Below are 18,572 nucleotides of genomic sequence, written 5' to 3'. Positions count from 1 at the left end.
CAGATATATTTTGCACTCCTTATTCTCCTCTGAACTGAAGCAACTCAAGACTTACCCCAATGGCCCACCAGGCATAGACCTGCTGTATCGAGCACAGGGACAGCGAGGGCAACTCAAAGATGATCAAAAAAAGAAAAAAAAAAAAAAAAAAAAGAAAAGTGGTCACCACATATCACCATTATGAGCTGCATCATAATTACACTGGTGAGTTAAAGTATTTTCTTTTGCACTGTTATTATTTCCAGAATGAAGACACGAGGATGCTGCAACAGTCCTGCTATCAAGACAAAAGAATTAGTTAATCATCTTGTGAATTAGAGATCACTTTAATTACATCTGGTATATTCTCATTATCCTCCTACTACGCTACAACATTTTTTTGTTCTTATTCTTTCTTATCCTCTCTTATTCTAATCTTATGCTCTTATTCTCATTATTTTATTATTCTTATTCCCCCCCTCCTCTATTAAGTATAGTGAGAAAATGGTCAATATATTCAAGGCAAAGAAACTGTTTTTTATGGTCCTTAATGAGATTTTGCATAGATATTAATGCCTTTGAGTGGTAAACTGCAGTCTACAGCACATAAAGCGATTTTATATTTTATTTCTTTTTCATTCCAGACCAAATCAGAGTGCCAAACAAGGAAGGGGGATGTCAGGCATGGTTCCTAATCCCGATTCCTGCTGCAGCCCTAAATCAGCTCGTGGCGTTGATGTTGCTGCAAGTGCTCAGGATCCTCTGCACAGTTTCTGAAATGTCACCATCAGAACTCTTCCGCTACCAACAGAAATCCAATTTATTGCAAAAAAAAAAAATAAAAATCCATGCATTATCACTTAGTTAACAGAGGAGTTTTAAACCAGTCCTGAAAGCGCAAAACCTACATAAGGATTCCCAAAACCCAACAGCAAGACGTTCAGTGAGTTTTGATGGAATAAATCACTGTTTGCTGACCCAAAAATAAGAAATAACATCTTCTGCCTGCCTGGAATAGCACATCTGCATGCAGCACCTAAAATCAGGAAGCCTCTGAAGTGTCGCTCCAGGCTGACACCCTTCAGGACGCATTCCCCATCTCCAAAAGCTTCTCTGCTAAATCTGAAAGGAATTGGTGAGAATTATGCTCAGAACAATACACGCTTATTAACTCAGTCTTTGCATCTTTCTTCTGTATCTCAGACTTTAAAAAAAAAATCAGGTCCTAATAGCAAACTGCTGAGCATCCAGAAGGTTAAGGTCTCAAATCCTCACCAAACCCCTTTTCTCCTCCATTTTAGAGATGCACGCACCCAGGTATATGCCGAAGCCCGTTACAATCCTTGACACACTACAAAACTCCCAGCAAAGCTGGCTTTGCTCTAGTCAGGCTGATTTCTAGAGCAATGCATAAAGGAATGAGCCGAGGCACGTCACGTCTCGGGGGTTTTTCTTTCAGGGCTCAACCTCCTTCCCACCTACGCTACAGCTTGCGCATAATTTATATGAAAAATGCAGTGCTGTCTTAAGTGACAAAAAAATCTATACTATCCAAGCTTGGTTTCCTGCTGCCTAAAGGCAGCAAGAAATGGCAATTATCCCCTAAAGGTGTAATAAATGGAAAAGAGAAGAGGAGAATAATTGGTAGAGAACCAAAAAAAAAGAAACAACACGCTAAAAAATTCAGCTATATGGACCCAGAATGTGCAAATACTTTCCTGATATTGTGCACCTGCCCTCAATAGCACTGGCTTTGCTTCAAAGTTTTCCCAGCACACGCCTGTGACTTTACAGCAGGCGATGCAAGTGATCTGTATGATGCTACCTATTGGCAAACTCAGTTAAAATTCTGCTGAAAGTGCCTGGTTGTGAAAAAATCAGAGGTAGAGTCATCATTTAAATGCTTTTTTTTTTTTTTGCCTGTGTTTACCTTGTCATTGTGCAAACAAACAAAAAAAACCACATATAACATAATCCAACACTAACACGAGACAAAGGACCTAAAGCCAGGTTGGAATGCATGATATTTAAGATGTCTTGGTTGGAATTCAACCTCAAGAAGCTGATTTTAAAGCATTATTTATACAGAAATACAGGCTTTCCAGGAACTATTTACGAAGCTAGAGGCTGCTCAATGCCTTGCTGCAGAGTCCGGCTCCATCACCTGGCTCCACCACCATGAAGCCCTGGGGTAGCTTTGCAGGACTAAGCTCAACTTGCCAAAATGTCCCCTGGGGTCACTTGTCCCCAGTCCTCAGCCATTCCAGACGTCCTTCTTTGGGCCCTCTCCAGTTTTCCACGTCCAGCTGAGGTTGTCCAGAGATCATCTGCTCCAGCCCCTTCGCTCAAAGCAGGGTCACCAACAGCAGAGACCACATCCAATGGACTTGGATCCACAACCTGTTCCGATCACCCTTAAAATTAAAAAAAAAAAAGGGGTTCCTCATGTTTAAAGAATTTCATGTATTTCATTTTGCACACAACACCTCTTCTCCCGTCACCAGATAGCACCAGGAAGATCTTGATGCCGGTAAGTAACCAAATTTTTTTTTTGTTAACTTTGTTTTGTGTGAAAAGACGCAAAATACCTACTCCAAGTCAAAGGCAAGGATGACCCAGGCCTTGAGGGTATCCAAAGGATGATTAACTAGGAAACTATTTAATCAAGAAAACCATTTTGTAAGGAAAAATCTGACACTTACACCCTTGAGTTTGTTACTAATCAACCTGTTGGAAACAATTGGCTGAAAAACACAGATAGGAGTGTTGTAATGTGAACTACACTCACAATAATCCTAAAAATCGCGGCTCTAGGCTGGGAGACCCCAGCCCAACAAGGGACTCTTCCCCTCTGAGGATGTGCAGAATGATTGCATCGTGTCAGCGTTATGCTAATTATGGAGCCAATTAGAAGGGAGAGGATTGCACCGAAACCAAATTTTTTCTTGGACAACAATCCGTATGTCTTTGCATCCTCTCACCCGTTGGTTATTTCCCACCCGAGCCTTCTTTCCTCCAGGCTGAGCAGTCCCAGAGATGCTCCAGGCCCATCGTCATCTTGGTGGCCCTTTGGGAGACTCTCCCCAGTCCCTCCCATTCTGGGGAGCACTGGGATCCCACTGAAGTTCCCACTCCCAGCCCTGAAATGCCACGTCCTTCCCTTCCACCACTTGCTGAGCTGCTCCAAAGACCACACGAATTATTTCCGAACAACTTGCTCAGAAGAACGCTCTCAAAAAAATGCACAATAACTTTCTGGGTTGTACAGAATAAAATCGGCCAGGATACATCGGGGGTCCTTAGAGACCATAAGAAAGAATCAGCAGCCTAATTATTCATCCGCGTTGGCACCAGCAGATAGAAGCGAAGCATTCATCCTTTTCCTTCAAGACAACCCCAAGTGATGGCTGAATCCATCTGAAAGAGCGCTTCCCTCCCAGGAAGGGGACTGCACGTGGTGCCAGCATTTATTTATTCCACTTTCTTGCTGCTCAGATGGAAAAATGCCCAGGTCAGTCTGCTGCGCTGCAATAGCCTTGTTTTATCTTCGACGCCTGTCTCTTCTGTGCCTTTTGTGCATACGCAAGCAGCTCCTCGCGGCGCTATCAAAATAAGTAATAATGGTGTAGCTTGTTTGGGGAGCAAGCTGTACTAAATTATTCCGAAGGCTGATGTCTCAATGAGGAAAAATAAAGTAGCTGCGATTTTGAGATCAAGCAAGTTCAAACCTTTTCATCACGTCTTTAGACTCGCAAATTTGGCTCTCAGAAAACCAGGGGCTATTTCACCAAGTTCTCCTTCTTAAGGGAAAAACCTTTGTTTGAAGCCTGCACGGATGGAGCTGTTTATCTCCCGAATTGTTTCTGGCAGAGAAGCCATTTCTGGTATTACACGGACTTAAAAACAGTCCAATAGGCAAACACAATCCCAACGGGAATTTAAGGACCTGCACACTTACACTTAATAAGTGGCAGCACTGCTCCAGTAAATCTAGGTTATTGCTGTGGCTCTAATTGCACTGGATCTCTCCTAGACATCGTTTCTCTTCCAGCAGTACCCTGCAGAAAACAACACACACGGCGCAGCAACGGTACAGAACAACTCCCTGGGTTGGGAGTCGGAGGAGACAACAGCCCAGGTCTAACAAACCAAGCTCAATCCTGAAAGCTGCAGATGTCTGAGATGCCCGGAGAGGAGCATTCATCTGAAGCACCAAAGCAACTGCAATTATTGCGTGGTTACAGGTTTAGCAGGAGCAAGATGAGATGCCATGGGTGCTCCAGCTGTGTGGTGGGCTTCAGTTTAAGGTCAAACTGGCTAAAAACTCCAATGCAAAGCCATCAGGCTTGCAAGGTTCCTCTCCAGTGCAGACCATCCTGACTCTGTACATCTTGCTCGGAAGCAGAAAGCTCCCCACGCAACATGAATTGCTATTAAACCTCCAAAATGCCAAGCCCCGCGTTGTCTGGGAAGGAGACAGCAACCCCATTGCTGGATCTCCAAGCACTGCCATGCAAACCTCGTTTTATTTGCACCAACAAAAATTATCTGCCGGGTGATTCCCTCCGTTGAACAATGCTCATGTGTCCTCGGTGCCAAGGGAGTCATATATTAAATATCGGGCTGCGGAGGGCAAGCTGAGGTCTCTAAATGCCATAATGGAGTAATGATCCTGGAGGCAGAGGCCAAAAGCTGGACAGATAGACACCCTCTCATCATTCCAAGTTACATCCTCAAGCAAAGCGAGGCAAACACACACGGAGCAGCAAGGTCACAATTTGCAATTCGTGACCCGTAATTACCACCGCTGAAAACAAGGGCAAGGAAAACGAGATGGCAAAGCAGCAGTCCTCACGTGCACGGAGGGTGCTGGTGAAGCAGGAGAAGGGCAAACCCATGGCACACGACCCACGGCGAGGGGGCTGCTCTGATGTTTTTGGGTAGAGCAAAGCGACCCTCAGCTCACAGCCAACTAATTTGGGGTCACGAGTGCTGCTGTAAGATGTAAAAGCAGCATCTAGACTTCAGTCCTATGGGAGGATGGCGGAGAGCCATTGAGAGCCCCATAGTGAGTGCCCCTGTTCTCACCTCAATGATCACCTGGAGGAGTGTGAAAAGCTTGTAGTGAAATTCTCCTGTCCTCCCAGACAGAAGAAATAGTGCATCACCACCAGATGTGGCTAAACTATAATTTAAGGAGGTGCCAATTTACCCCAAAACCACCAACAGTGATGAGTGGGAGCCATCTGAGGTCTTGGCCATCACCCTCTCCCCCTTGGGATGCCTGCAATGGGGCAAGGTAGGACCAAGCTCTCTCCCAAGACCCAGAACAACCCAAAAGCACAACCTTGGCAATTGGCAGAGAAATCTGGGCAGCCCCTTGTGCATGTGCTGAAGTAAACACCAGAAATCCAGTGAGCTAACTATATGGATAAAGGCGGTGGCAAACTGGTCCATCATCTGGACGCCTCTCGACGCACCACTGTAGGACATCACGGCTTATCCTTGTTCTGCAGACCCCAAAACCTCCAAAGTTACTTAAGACCAGCACATCCCATCGTCTAAGAAAGCAAAAAACGAGTCAGAGCACAATTCAGGAGGATGCAAGGCGTACTAGGTGTGCATCGAGGCACGTTTGGACTCTGCATGTGTCAGCATCAGCAACCACAACATCCTTCCACGTGAATAATAATACAATTTCTAACACAAAACTTTTCTTTCTTTTTTAAGCTAGGCTACATTTGAGATTATCTAAAGTTTTAAATATTGTCTTGATGAATTTCAGATATTTACAATGTAGGGAAACGTGGAATGGGCATTAAACCCATGTCGTAAGGTGCCTAACTCAACACAGACTGGCTTTACACAGATGCAAATGGTTTAATCTGAATTACATTCCCAGTAGATTATTTGAACTGCACTTAATCCTTGTGTGACCACTTTTGATCATAATTTAAAGGGCTGCAAATCAGGATTAGCCGACTTCGCTCATCGACAGTGGCTGCCCACATCTGAACTCCAAACAAAACAAATCATCCACTTAGGGATTTATATTGCTCTAACTCCCTCTAAGCTAATGCCAATTTGCTAAAGTCATAAAGCTGTTGGTTTAAGAAGGAAAAAAAAAAAAGAGATGACCATGGAAAACAGCTGTGGAAACCAGACAGGAAAGCAATGATCCTCCAGCACCTGCCGATGTGACCACCAGGACCACGGGTCCTCTCCCAGCTTTGGGATAGCCCCAAAATTCATGACAGTCCCCATGCATCCTTTATTTTTATTTCTAAGCAAGGCTCTGCATCGCGGGGATGCAAACCGGCCTGGCCTCCAAGCCGCCTCTCATCCAGCAACAGCCCTTTGGCCCCTTATTTCACAACAGCCAGCTGGGCTACTACAGAAATAAACTACTTCAACTATTCCTTTTTGCATTCCCAAGGAGTCTAAGGAATGTCTGTACTCTGCAATTAACAGGAATATCTGAAACACTTCCTTATACTGCTGAAAGACATCGCATTTTGTCCTCTCCTCTTCTACAAGAGGAAAGAAGTGTGCTTGCAAGCAAAGCCTAGCTTCTGCCAAGTTTTTGCAACTAAAGATAAGCCTCTTCAGGTCCCAGCTAATGATTCTATTTTATTTTTTTTTCCCTTACTTTACAATTCATCCTGTTCCGAGTGTTTAAGCAAACTCCTTGACACAGGAATCCTAATGCTGCATTTTTGGTCAGCAGCCATAACCATGCAGGTGTCATTAGGAATCAGATTGGAAAGGGGGAAAAAGGAAAAAACTGGGGAAAAAATAGGAAAAAAAATTATCCCTCAAATTCCCTAAGACATTTTACTGAGAGATGCAGATGCAAAGTAGAATCATCACCTATAAACATATATTCTGCCAGCTTTTAATAATAATACAATAAAGATGTAAAAAAAAAAACAAACTTGCTTTGACAGTCCCCTTTTCAGGAGGATTTGATAAATTGGTGTTTTATAGGCACAATTTTAAAGCTTCATTTTAACACCATCTAAAAGGCAGCAACGATTGTATTACATAGCAGTCACAGGTGAATCAGCTTTCGTAAAAACCTGTGCAAACAGCTGAAAAGAAAGAAAATGAGGTAGAGAAATAATGACTATTATACGCAAGAAAGCAACTTTAAAGGATGCAGCATACATCAGGAAAGGCATTACCGTCCTCTTGTTAAATTCAAATACGCTTTGAGATGCAGAAAAGTTCTTTTTTTTTCCCCCCCGAAAGCACCCAGACAAAGGCAAATAGCTCCTGATGGAGCGTATGCCATGGAGAAAATGTAAATGTAAGAGCAGACAGAGCTCATCATCGCAGCCTTTTTGGGGAGGATTATGTTCTAGTGAGTAAAGAGGAATGAAAACCATGACACTGAGATTTACTGTACGAAACCTTTTGGATACCCCAGGGTTGCGTTCCAGCATCCTGTGCTCATCTCCGCCTCAAAGCTGGGATCTTCCAAGCTCAGGCTGGTGAGCCAAAACCACGACAGCAAAAGCACACCACCCACTCGGGGGGTGAAGGCTTTGGGGCATAAAAACGTGTTTTTTTGGGGCAGAAAACACGTTTCTCCCGAAACGTGTGTCCGCATCACATTTCCTTCTTTTAGCCCTTGCTGCTTTCCGTTCTCTCCTCATTTAATTGCTAATCCAAATGCCTCACCAAGCACCCTGCCTGGATCCCAGCACCCTTCATGCCTGGGGAAATGCTTCTAGGACATCTCGTTAGCAGAACAAAAGAGCCAAAGGAGATCCCCCTGGATCTTTCCAAGCCTTGAACCCACCAGGGCAGAAGAGGAGCGACCTCCACACTTCCACCGCTGGAACCTCGGCGAGACCCCAAAGAGCAAACCTGATTTCCTTCTAATTAATAGGCTGTAGCCCATCACTTACGGCGCCTTAAATTCTGTAGACTTGTGAGCACCTCTCCAGTGCAAGAGGTTGGAGGCTGAAAACATTTTTAAGTGCCTTTTGACGAACACACTGACCTCTTGCTGGTGCCTCCGGGCTTAATAATGTTATCACCTTCATAGCGTTTGGGATTATTTCCCACCAGACGGGGGAGAAAGGTGCCTGAGCAGCTCACAACCTGCCAGTCCAGGTAAACCTCTCCTGGTCCTGCTCCATGCCTCCACTACCAAGCATGGATAGGATTTTTTCCGCATTCCCGTGGAGTGGCGAGGAGTCCTGTTAGCCTAGGGCTGCAGGATGCTTTCTGGTGGAGGGAATATTCCTAGCAGATTATTCTCCTCTGCTAGCATATGCATTCCTGATGGAGATGTCCTCGCAGGCTCCAGGGATAGAGGAAACTTGGTCTCCAAGCCTCCATATCCTGGTGTACAACGCCAGACCCACAAAACCCCACCAAAGAGCTACGCCAGAGACGCTGCACGAGAAATATTAGCAGGTTTCCTCCCCAAATGCAAAATATTTCTCTAGAAGCTGACCACGTCTGCTGAAACCTGTTATTTCCTCCCGTGGCGTGCTGTTAGGCCGTACAATCTGTTAGCTGCGTGTTGAATTGCATCCCTGGCTGCACGGTCCAGGTGCTGCCTAACTTCACCCCCTGTGCCATGGGGCAGTTTGGGGTCTGCATTGCAACCATACCAGTTGCAAGTACCGTGGGAACTATGAACGCCAATCTTGGCCCATTTCTCCTCAAAAGAAAGGATACGTGCCCAGCTATATGCAGCTTCCAGGCCTCTCTGGGAGCTCATGTAAGACAGCTGCAAATACAGCTTAAAAGAAAAACAAAAGAAAAAAGCAACAAGAAATAATAATAAAAAAAAATCAATAATGATAATGATGATGGTAATGATTCTACTAATAATACAAGGAAAAGAAATATACTACTACTACTAATACAAGGGAAAAAACAACAACAACAAAAAAAAGCACAACGCAGAAAAATGACAAGAATTTTCATTTTTGCTCTTCACTGACAGCAAAGGGAAGGCTCCCAGCAGAAGAACCGAGGGCATCTACATTTTAAAGAGAAAACTTCAAACGGATCAAACCAGCCATTCTTCCAGCAGGTTCTTCGAACCCAGCTCCCACCGTTCCCATTCTCGTCTCCATAAGACACGGCTTCTTAGCACTTTTCTCCAATCTGGAGGCCACTCCTGGTCATCTCTTGCTCATTTCTAGCAATTTTTTATCGTGCTGCAAAAATCAGAACCAAGCTGGCTTACTAAGTCATATGGAACACCACGAGTGATGTGATTTCTTCTGCCTGGGTAATATTTGTCGGGGAATGCCACTTCTTTTCTGATAGAACACAGTTTGCAATTCAGGTCTTAGTTACAGGGACCCAAGGAAGGGCATTTTTCCCGATAAAAAGCGGAGGAAAAGAAGGAAATTCATGGCTTCAAAATGAGGATGGATTAACCTGCCATGGGGTGCGGGCTGAGCTTTGGGTACCTTCAGATAGGAGCGGTGTCACGAAGAACCGAAGCCTTGTAAAGCCTCCTCCCCCCTTTCTCTCTGATTCTGGCTTAAACAAAGAACTTTTGGAGCAATCCAGAAGTAACCCTCTGACCTGGACAGAGGTCCAGAACAAATCGTGTGCTGCTGACATCACTCATCCTAAAAGATAACTGAAAAAAAAAAAAAAAAAAAAAAACATTTCAGGGGTAAAACTTGACCTAAAGACAAATATTCAGCCCAGTGCTGTGGCAACCTGATGCAGCAGGCTGTGCTTGATGAAGCATTAAGACAAAAACAGGCATCTTAGAAGGGTTCTCAGCATTTTGGCACAGGACTCCCTACACAAAATGCTGTGCTGTCACTCATTCTCATGCAAATATCCCTTAGGAAGAGGAAAAAAAAAAAAAAAAACACAAGGGGAACCGGCTGTGCACATCCAGCCCTGGGGCATCCTGCTATTGAAAGGAATTCAAAGGATTAAGCAGTTTTAGAGGGCAGCACCAGCCCTAAAACAAATCTTACAATTTGAGTCGCTCGTCAGGAGTTCAGCCTTACAGGAAAACAGCCACAAATTATATTTTATTATATTCAAACTTCATACCCATCCACCTGGAATACGAGACAAACTGCAGAGGTCAGGCTAACTTAGCCGCCCTCAGCCTCATCTTTGATGCAATATATATATATATATATATATATATATAAATAATATGAAATTAAGAACGCATGTTTTGGTGTTAATATAATACAGAAAGCCAGCAGCCCTACCCTTGATGCAGAATATATATCTACATCTATATATATAGATATATAATATGAAAGTAAGAATGCATATTTTGGTGTTAATATAATACAGAAAGGCAGCACCAAGCAGGCACAGGGACATCTCCAAGCTCCTGACCTGGTTTAGGTGCCTTGCATTTCCCCACCAATAAAGAACGGAGGGAAAATGTGCAATCACAGCAAAATCCTGGGCTCTGCAATAGCCCGAGCGCCACGCAGCAGCCCTCTGCTAGGATTTCTCTGGGTTGCTGATGGCATTGAGTGATGCTGGGGTGTTCAGAGAAAGGGATCTACTCGCAGGTGGATTTAAGAGTCTGTAATTTCAGACAGAAATGGCTTCTAATTACAGTGGGAGAAGGAAGACCTGTGAAAACAGATACTGCTATATAATCTGGCTTCGTTTTTCAATGAAGAAAGGCTCAATTAGCATCCAAAGTGCCAATGTGGCCACATTCCCCTGGTCTGTCTAGAAGGACAGACCGAACCACTTGTCCTCCATATGTTTGAAAACCCTTTCATGGGCACTTCATATCCAGTGAAGAACCCCAAATCTCAGTGGTTTGCACTGATATCAGCACTCAATCTCCCAACAGCAGCCTAAAAATTAGATAAAAAGCCAAGTTCCTCCTAAATTGCAGGTCTGGTTTGGTGAATATTTGGGATTGATGAGAGGAGTCGAGGTCTGGAAGAAGGCAGTCTTCCTCAAGGCAGCACCACCCTGGTCCCTTTGATGGGAGCTCTACCTCAGTCCACCCTACCAGCTTCATTTTTTAGTTTAAAAGAAGAAAAAAAAAAGAAATAACAATGCTCTGAGAACTCTCATTTAATAAAAAAAACCATCAGGGAAATAAGCAGGACTCGAAGCACTCTTGCTGATTCAAGTGTGTTGGGCATGACAGGAACCCAAGCTCTTTTTGCCCCGAAAAGTTTTTTTTTGTGAAATGTTTTAGCCTCGGAGCAGCTGAGCCGGACAGACGGCAGCTCAGAGCAAGGCTATTTCGGAATTCACGAGGACGTCACCCAGGGGACCCGTGCCAGGAGCCGTGCTTTGTTCCAGCTGGAAAGGAGGAGCCGCTCCGCACCTCCAGCCTCTCGTGGAGGCCAAGCGGAGGCAGGAAGGGAGAGGCTTAATTCAACCAGCCTAAATAGATCAGCGTTTTAAAAGCACAAAAAAAAAAAAAAAAGGGGGGGGGGGGAATAAGGGCTCCCTCTCCCTGTGTTACCCAAGCAAAGGGCACGAAGCAGCTCCCCAGCAGGAGCCACCAGCTGCAGTTGGAGCAGTCGCAGCCCCAGCCGGTGTCACAGCGGCTGTGTAGTGACATGACCTCCTTGGTCCAGGCTTGGCTTGAATTCAGCCCAGACAAGCAAACAGACTGCAAAATATGTCACTGCCACCCATCGCTCATTATTACGCAGAAATACTAAAGCCTAGCGCAGAGCACACCAAAAAAAAAACACAACAAACCAATGCCATTTGGCAGCTGTTATATACCATGAATCTGCAGAATAATTTCGGGCGGAATGGGACCTGCAAAGGGCATCTGGTCCAGCCCTAATCCATCCTTCTCTACAGCTTCCGTCGGAGTTGAAGCAAAAGGTGAAGCCTGAACCATTTTCCCAGGCAGAAAAATGAGAAAGAAGGCTTTTCTGAACATAAAGGTCAGCTGGCAAAATAATCCAAGGAGGCCAGCAACGGGAAAAGAAAGACTTCTAATTCATCACAACCACAAAAGGTCCTCTGCCGACGTGAAAACCAGCACGATCTGGCTCCATCCTGCACATATATATATATCAATTTATAGGCAAGGCAGAAGTCACATCACCAGTTTGCTGGGATATTTCCCAGGACACGGATTCCTGCGGGAATAATCACGTTTGGTTCATTCCAAGAGGTGCACCCCTGCATTTCATTTACTGCTCGTCCACCACGCCTGTGCTTGGAATCAAGTTGCTGGCTTTGCAAAACCAGCCTCCAGAAGACGTTTTCCAATCAATACGCATTATTTCCATCACAGCCAGGGCTCCCAGCACTCGTCCCAGAAAGCAGACAGGCAAATACAGCTCCGAAATGCAAAGCATATCCAGCTCAGAGCTGATTCTGCCTCATGTTAGACACGCACGAAGGAAAAAAAAAAAAAAACACCACTAGCAACGTGGGCATGAGCTATTAACTCTTTTAGTAGAGCAATTTGGGAGCTTTTTTTACACGCTGCTTGTCTGCCTCCCTCCCACCTCCCATCACTTCCACTCCTCCCCACAGCCCCAGCGCTTCCCAGCTCCTGGGGTTCAAAGGCAAGTGGAGGTCAGTGTGATCTGCAGCCTCCCGGGAGCAGCACGGCAGCAGGCACCCAGCGTGGGATGCACGCGAGCACCACCACTTGCTCCAACACCGCTGAGATCCCAGCACTGAGGAGAGCCACCATGGCTCCGACAACGGGAATCGTACAGAAAGGTACCGTAAAATATTTATTTTAGGATAGTTAGGGGGAACCAAACTCACAAGAGCACTGATGCTGTCATCTAAATTGCATTTCCTCACCTCTCCCAGAATTTAAGGGAGGGAAGAATTAAACAAGAAGACCCAATCCTAAATTTCTCTTTGCCAAAGTGCTGCCCAGTTCCAACCCAGCGCCCCCAAGTCCTTATTTCTGTGGGCATCCATCGATAAGTTGGTCACCACCAAAGATCCCAGAGGGGATGGAAGCAGCCCAGGGGGTGAAGAGTAACCTTCAGAGACATACCAGAACACAGAAAGGAGCCCAAATTTCATCCAAGACTGCACACACCTCGGTAAAATATCATCCATTTAAAGCTACCTGCTCACCTGGCCCAGTGCTTGCTTGCCAAAAAAAAATGACAATGGGGAAAACACAAGAGAATGACTAAAAAGCCATTTTGGATATATTTGTTCTCCAGAAAAGTGTATGCTTGCAAGCACCTGGAAAACAAGCAGCTGCTAAAATTGGGCAAGGCAGAAATTTAACAAAAATTCAAAGCCTCATCTGAAGCTGGTTGGGTGCCACAGAAAATCCACGGGAAGATTAATAATTCAGCTCTGAACGAGAAAAGTCAACGCACAAGGAGCAGCGATAGGACAAGTTATTTGGTCTTGGCGCTGAGTGCCTACGACAGGGCTCAGCGGAGGCTCAGTGATCCTCGAAATTTGTCTGGAAGTGTGATTGCTACCGATCAGAAAAGAATATGCACATATTTCACAGACACTCTGCTTGACGGTGAGCTCCTGCCACTCTGGGGCCAAGTGTTGGATCAGAGAAGTGGGGACAACAAAATAAAGCAGCCAGTCTCTTCTGAGTTTATAGAGGATCCAGGATTTCCCTACCACAACAAAACTCCCTTTACTCAATCCACATCAGTGAAAAAAATCCTTCATGCAGATGACAATGGTATTTTTTTTCCCATTTTTCAAAATGAATTCAATGTTAAACATCATGTTGTCTGCCCTAGGCACCCAACACTTAGAAACATCCCAGTTTGGGATGGGTGAGTGCCCCTCTCACCCAGGGAGAGGGGTTTGTCTCGCAGCATCTACCAGAAGCAGATTTTTGGGGTTTGTTCCTTCTGTGGGACAACCAACACGTGAAGAAAGGAAAGAGGGAAACTGAACAGCAGGAGCATCACAGGGGAATCCAGCTAAAACCAAGTGGGGCTCAAGCAGCAAAAAATAAAAGACCTCTTGATCCACGCCATGAAGTTCCCCTTAATATCAACCACAACCATCATTATCTGCAAGTCTTGGGGCCAGGGACGAGCTGAAGCCACCACACACTTCTCTCGTACCTGCAGATGCAATAGGAAGCATTTAGCTTTTGTCCATCCATCTCCTACATCATGCAAAGACCCGGAGCAGACAGGGAGCCCGTCTGGAGCGCCGCCCGCATCGTCCTCATCTGAGCATCCAGCGTCCCCTCTCCGTGTCCCGACCTGGGGGGCACAGAAAGGATTGACAGACTAAGTAAATCTCTATCCAGCCACTTACTGTCAAATAATTTCAAAAAATTAGGAGCTGCAGAGGTCCTTCTGGCTTTTGGACACCCAAAAAGCACGTGTTATGGAGAGAAACCAAAAAGATCATGAAAACAGGGGCTGTGAGATGTCAAACAAAAATCTTTTCTGGTTTATGCTCATTTAGGAGCACATTACTCAGGAGCATCCCGCCCCATTCATGTCACTACCAGAAATGATGGGAGCTGCTTTAACCGAGCAGAAAGTTTCACTGATGATGCCAACAGGAGCTGAATACACTGCTCCCGCCAGAAGCCAACACCACAGGCCATAAATGTGTTGATTTAGCCTTTGAGCAAGCTGCCACACAAAATTCCCAGCACCCAAAGGGCAGCACCCATCACCTCGCAGCCACCCAGGCCCTTTGCTGGGATTTGGGAGCATCAGGTATCAAAGCACACAGTGGAAATCCCACGGATCAGGATCATGGACCACTTAACAACAGCTCTTTTCCTGATCTAATAAAATCCCCACGATGAAACCACATTAAATATTCAGAGTGAGAATAAAACCTGTGTGCTAAGTGGCAACACCAACTCTAACAGCATGGGACTTTTTCCCACTGCTCCTCGCTCCACTATGAGCATTCTGCTGTAACACCACCACTAAAACCACCTCAGCAGCTCGGAAAAAATAGCATGGAGCTATATAGCTGAGAGCACCGGTGCAAATCCCAGGTGGGGATGAAATTTCCCCACGTGCACATCGCCAGAAGCATGCGGGCACGGGCCCTCTCGCGGCGAGCGAGGCAGAGGAAAATCCCCCAGCCTCAGCATCAAGAGAGAAAATGCTGCAACTGCATGCAGCAACGCCGGCGATCGGCGAGTCTCCCGGGTTACCAACTTGGAAAAATCACACAGGAGGTTAAGAACATGTAATTTCTCCCGAAATTATGAGAAGGTGGGGGAAAAAAATAATAATAGTCGGTTGCTTGTGAATTATGGTCATCCAGGCACATTAAAAAATTGAGCATTAAGTACAACCAAACCTTGCTGCTGCTTTTTTTTTCTTTAGTAGACTGTAAAAGGTATTTTTTAGGTTTATAAATAGATTAAGCGCCCTACATGCTTCACAGGAAGAGTTTCCACTCACACACATCCAGCTGCAAAATGCAGACAGCATGCAAGGATTGCAGGTGGTTTGGGGGCTCCTTTATAGCCAGCCTTCCTCTGCTAGACCACAACCCTGCTTCCACCCCGATTTTCTGGGTAACGTAGCCCAGCGCCTCCCAGTTCCAGCCCTGCTCTGCTCGCCAGGTGGGTGACGATGAAAAAACTCAGGCCAGCTCCACAATCAATGCAGTCTTTTTTTTTCTGTTTTCTGCAGAGAATCACCTTATGGGGCTCAATGACAGCACAATCACCCCGTATAAAAATGCTTCAGTGCCCAGAGCATCCTTCTCCCCTTTTTGGAGACAGAACAAGCCTGGAAGGTCGTGCCCCTTGGATGTGACCTCGAGCTGGCGGGGGCCTCTCTCACACCCCTCCGCACCACCCCGTCCCCTGGCTGCACAGCTGAATATTGTGTGCAGAAAGGGCATGCAGCACTCAAGATCCTAAAAAAAAAAAAAAAAAACAACAAACAAACAAAAAAAAACCACAGGACTGCAAACCAAGCAGGTGTGTGATGCCACCCAGGAGTGATGAAAGGAAAAAAATCCCCCCAAAACCACTGGAAAGCCTCACTAGCCATCATCCTCACGACTCCAAGCAGACGTGTTTTTTTTTTTTTCTCTCTTTTTTTTTTTTTCCCCTCCCTCTCTGCAAAAAGCTGCATCGCGGGGCTCGGCGTGTGCCTGCAATGGGCAGGGTGGATCCCACCTCCCTTGGCGGAGACAGGGCAGGCACAGCCGACAATGACACTGCAATTTATCAACAACTAGTGGGGGGAAAAAGGAAAAAAGAAAAAAAGAAAAAAGAAAGAAAAAAAAAAGAGAAAAAAAAAATAAGAAAAAAGATATAAAAAAAAACCTCTGAGCCCCTCCACCTCCATCATCATCCTGATTTTCCGCGGTGCTGAGCGCTCCAAAGCGGGAGGACAAAGGCGGCGGCACCGCTGCCAAACCGGAGCATCCCCCGTGAGCGACCCCCCCCCCGGACCCCCTCTTCTCCTCCTCAGCTTCATCCCCGCTCACCTCTCCCCGGGGCCGAGCCTAGCGCGGGGGCGCGCCCCGCGCCGCGCCCGCCGCTCCCCCGCCGCCCATGGCCGCGGCTCCGCTCCCCCGCGGAGGCTCCCGCACCGGCGGAGGCTCCCGCACCGGCGGAGGCTCCCGCACCGGCGGAGCCGGCCCCCGCCGCTGCCGCAGGGGCCGCGCCCGCTCCGCTCCGCCCCGGCTCCGGTTCCGCTCCGCCCCGGCTCCGGCTCCGCTCCGGCTCCGCGCAGCGGCGGCACCGGGGGGCGGCACCGGGAGGCGGGGACGAGGCGCGGCGCGGCCCCGGGATCCGAATTCCGGCTGAATTGCCCCAAAAGTGCAAGTTTTTTTTTTTTTTTCTTTTATTTCCCCGGGGAGCGGGGTTGCCCCTCAATTATAAGGTGGTCTTATCTTATCTTATCTTATCTTATCTTATCTTATCTTATCTTATCGATTTTGTTTCATTTTATTTCATTTTATTCCCAGTAAATGGGACTCCTCGTTAATTATTGTGTTTATTTATTTATTTTTCCCGGCAAACAGGCTCCCCCTTAATGGTGCGTTAAATACATATATGTATATTCCACTAATATATATATATATGTATATTCTCACTAATATAATATATATATACCCACTTATATATATCTATACATTCCCACTAATATATATTCCCACTAATATATAACTATTCCCACTTTTATATATATTCCACTAATATATGCATATATATTCCCACTAATATATATGCCCACTTATATACATCTATATATTCCCACTAATATTATATATATGTGTATATATAGTCCCACTAATATAATGTGTATATATATATATATATTCCCACTAATAGGGTCTTCCCATTAATTGGCCTTTAATTATAAGGTTTTTCCAGACTGTTAATTGGCCTTTAATTCCACATTTTTGGTTTTGTTTGTTTGTTTGGTTTGGTTTGGTCTTGGTTTGGTTTGGTTTTTGGTTTTGTTTGTTTGTTTGTTTGTTTGTTTTGTTTCAGTGGTGGGGATTAGTGGGGATTAACGTTAATTACCCGTTAATTATTCTTTTAGCAGACGAGGATTCCCCTTTAATTGCATGTTAATTACAACTTTGTTTTCACTGGTGGTGAATACCCGTGAATCGCCTGTTAATTACAAGTTTCCTCAGTGATTGAATTACCCGTTAATTGCCTGTTAATTACAAGGGTTTTTCTCTGCAGTTATGGAATGAGACATTAATTACAAGGAGTTGTTTTTTTTGTGTGTTTTTTTTTTTTTTTTTCCCGGTGATTGGAATTACTTGTTAATTGGCGGTTAATCATGTGGATTATTTTTTTTTCAGCTCGTGAAAAAATATATTTATGAAAAAATAAATGTATTGGAAATAATAGGCATAAGTGGGGCTAAGCATCTTTACTTAATGTGGCATCGGGTGAGGCTCGTCCGGTCCAAGCAGGGGGACTCGAAGGGTTGGTTTAGGTCTGTTTTGGCTCCTTTGGGATTTTTTGTGACCCTAAAAGGGAACTGGAACACGCTCTTGGGCTGTGCGGCCCCCCTCATGTAAAGGTGGCTGCGCTGCTGCCGAACTCCTAAAGTGGCCTTCTTGCCATGGAAAAACTCCTTTTTTGCCATGGAAAAACTCTTCTTGCCATGGAAAAACTCCTTTTCCATGCACAATATGCAGGCATATGTAGAAGAGGGTATAGAAGAAGGAAAAAAAAAAAAAAAACCACTTCAAAATCCTTCCTTTTCTATTCTTTTAGCCAAAGCAGCTACAACCCTCCAAATCCTTCCTTTACCCCATGTGATTTTTAAGTGTGGTAGAGGGAAAGACTGTGATTTTTTTTGGGGGGGGGGTTCTTTGCTTTGAGACAATATCTATTGATACAGAGAATGCAAGGCAGCCTTGTCTATTAAACAATTTACTACAGGAATTAAATAATAAAAAAAATTATTTATGGCAGCGGAGCGATTGCAGCTTGGCCCAGGAAGGTTTGGGGCCGAGGATCGCTGCCGTCCTGCTCCCATCCCGTGACTCATTCCTGGATAATACCAAGCAGAGAAAAATATCTGGAGACGTGATTCACGCTCCGAAGAGGCCAGAATAGGGCAGGCTGTAATATTTACAGCGAGCAGCATCTTCCCCGACGAAGACACATGGGTGCTGTGCACGGAGGGATGCTAATGAGTGTAATCTGTGCGTGCCCGATGCTA

The 18,572-nt window shown here is 45.5% G+C and overlaps 1 protein-coding gene across 7 annotated transcripts in view; it reads right to left on the bottom strand.

Moving 5' to 3' along the window:
- Positions 1-16,559, bottom strand: part of LOC118261260 (leucine-rich repeat and fibronectin type III domain-containing protein 1-like protein) — a 44,602-nt gene extending 28,043 nt beyond the window's left edge. For 3 of the 7 annotated variants that reach the window (XM_035572018.2, XM_035572019.2, XM_050716819.1), the window contains exons 1-2: positions 16,366-16,559; positions 14,007-14,150 (exon numbers count right to left, since the gene is read on the bottom strand). In XM_035572018.2, the coding sequence (XP_035427911.1) occupies positions 14,007-14,047 (41 nt within the window). In that variant the 5' untranslated portion in view covers positions 14,048-14,150; positions 16,366-16,559. Of the gene's footprint in view, positions 1-55; positions 91-13,032; positions 13,051-14,006; positions 14,151-16,365 lie in introns of those variants that run through there. The other 4 variants (XM_035572015.2, XM_035572017.2, XM_050716818.1 and 1 more) reach the window with 3 other exon arrangements.
- Between the last annotated feature and the right edge of the window lie 2,013 nt (positions 16,560-18,572).

Source organism: Cygnus atratus, unplaced genomic scaffold (assembly GCF_013377495.2).
Source record: "Cygnus atratus isolate AKBS03 ecotype Queensland, Australia unplaced genomic scaffold, CAtr_DNAZoo_HiC_assembly HiC_scaffold_41, whole genome shotgun sequence".
NCBI classification, from domain to species: Eukaryota; Metazoa; Chordata; class Aves; order Anseriformes; family Anatidae; genus Cygnus; species Cygnus atratus.
The sequence above is the reverse complement of the archived record's forward strand: the minus strand, read 5'-3'. Positions and strand labels throughout refer to the sequence as shown.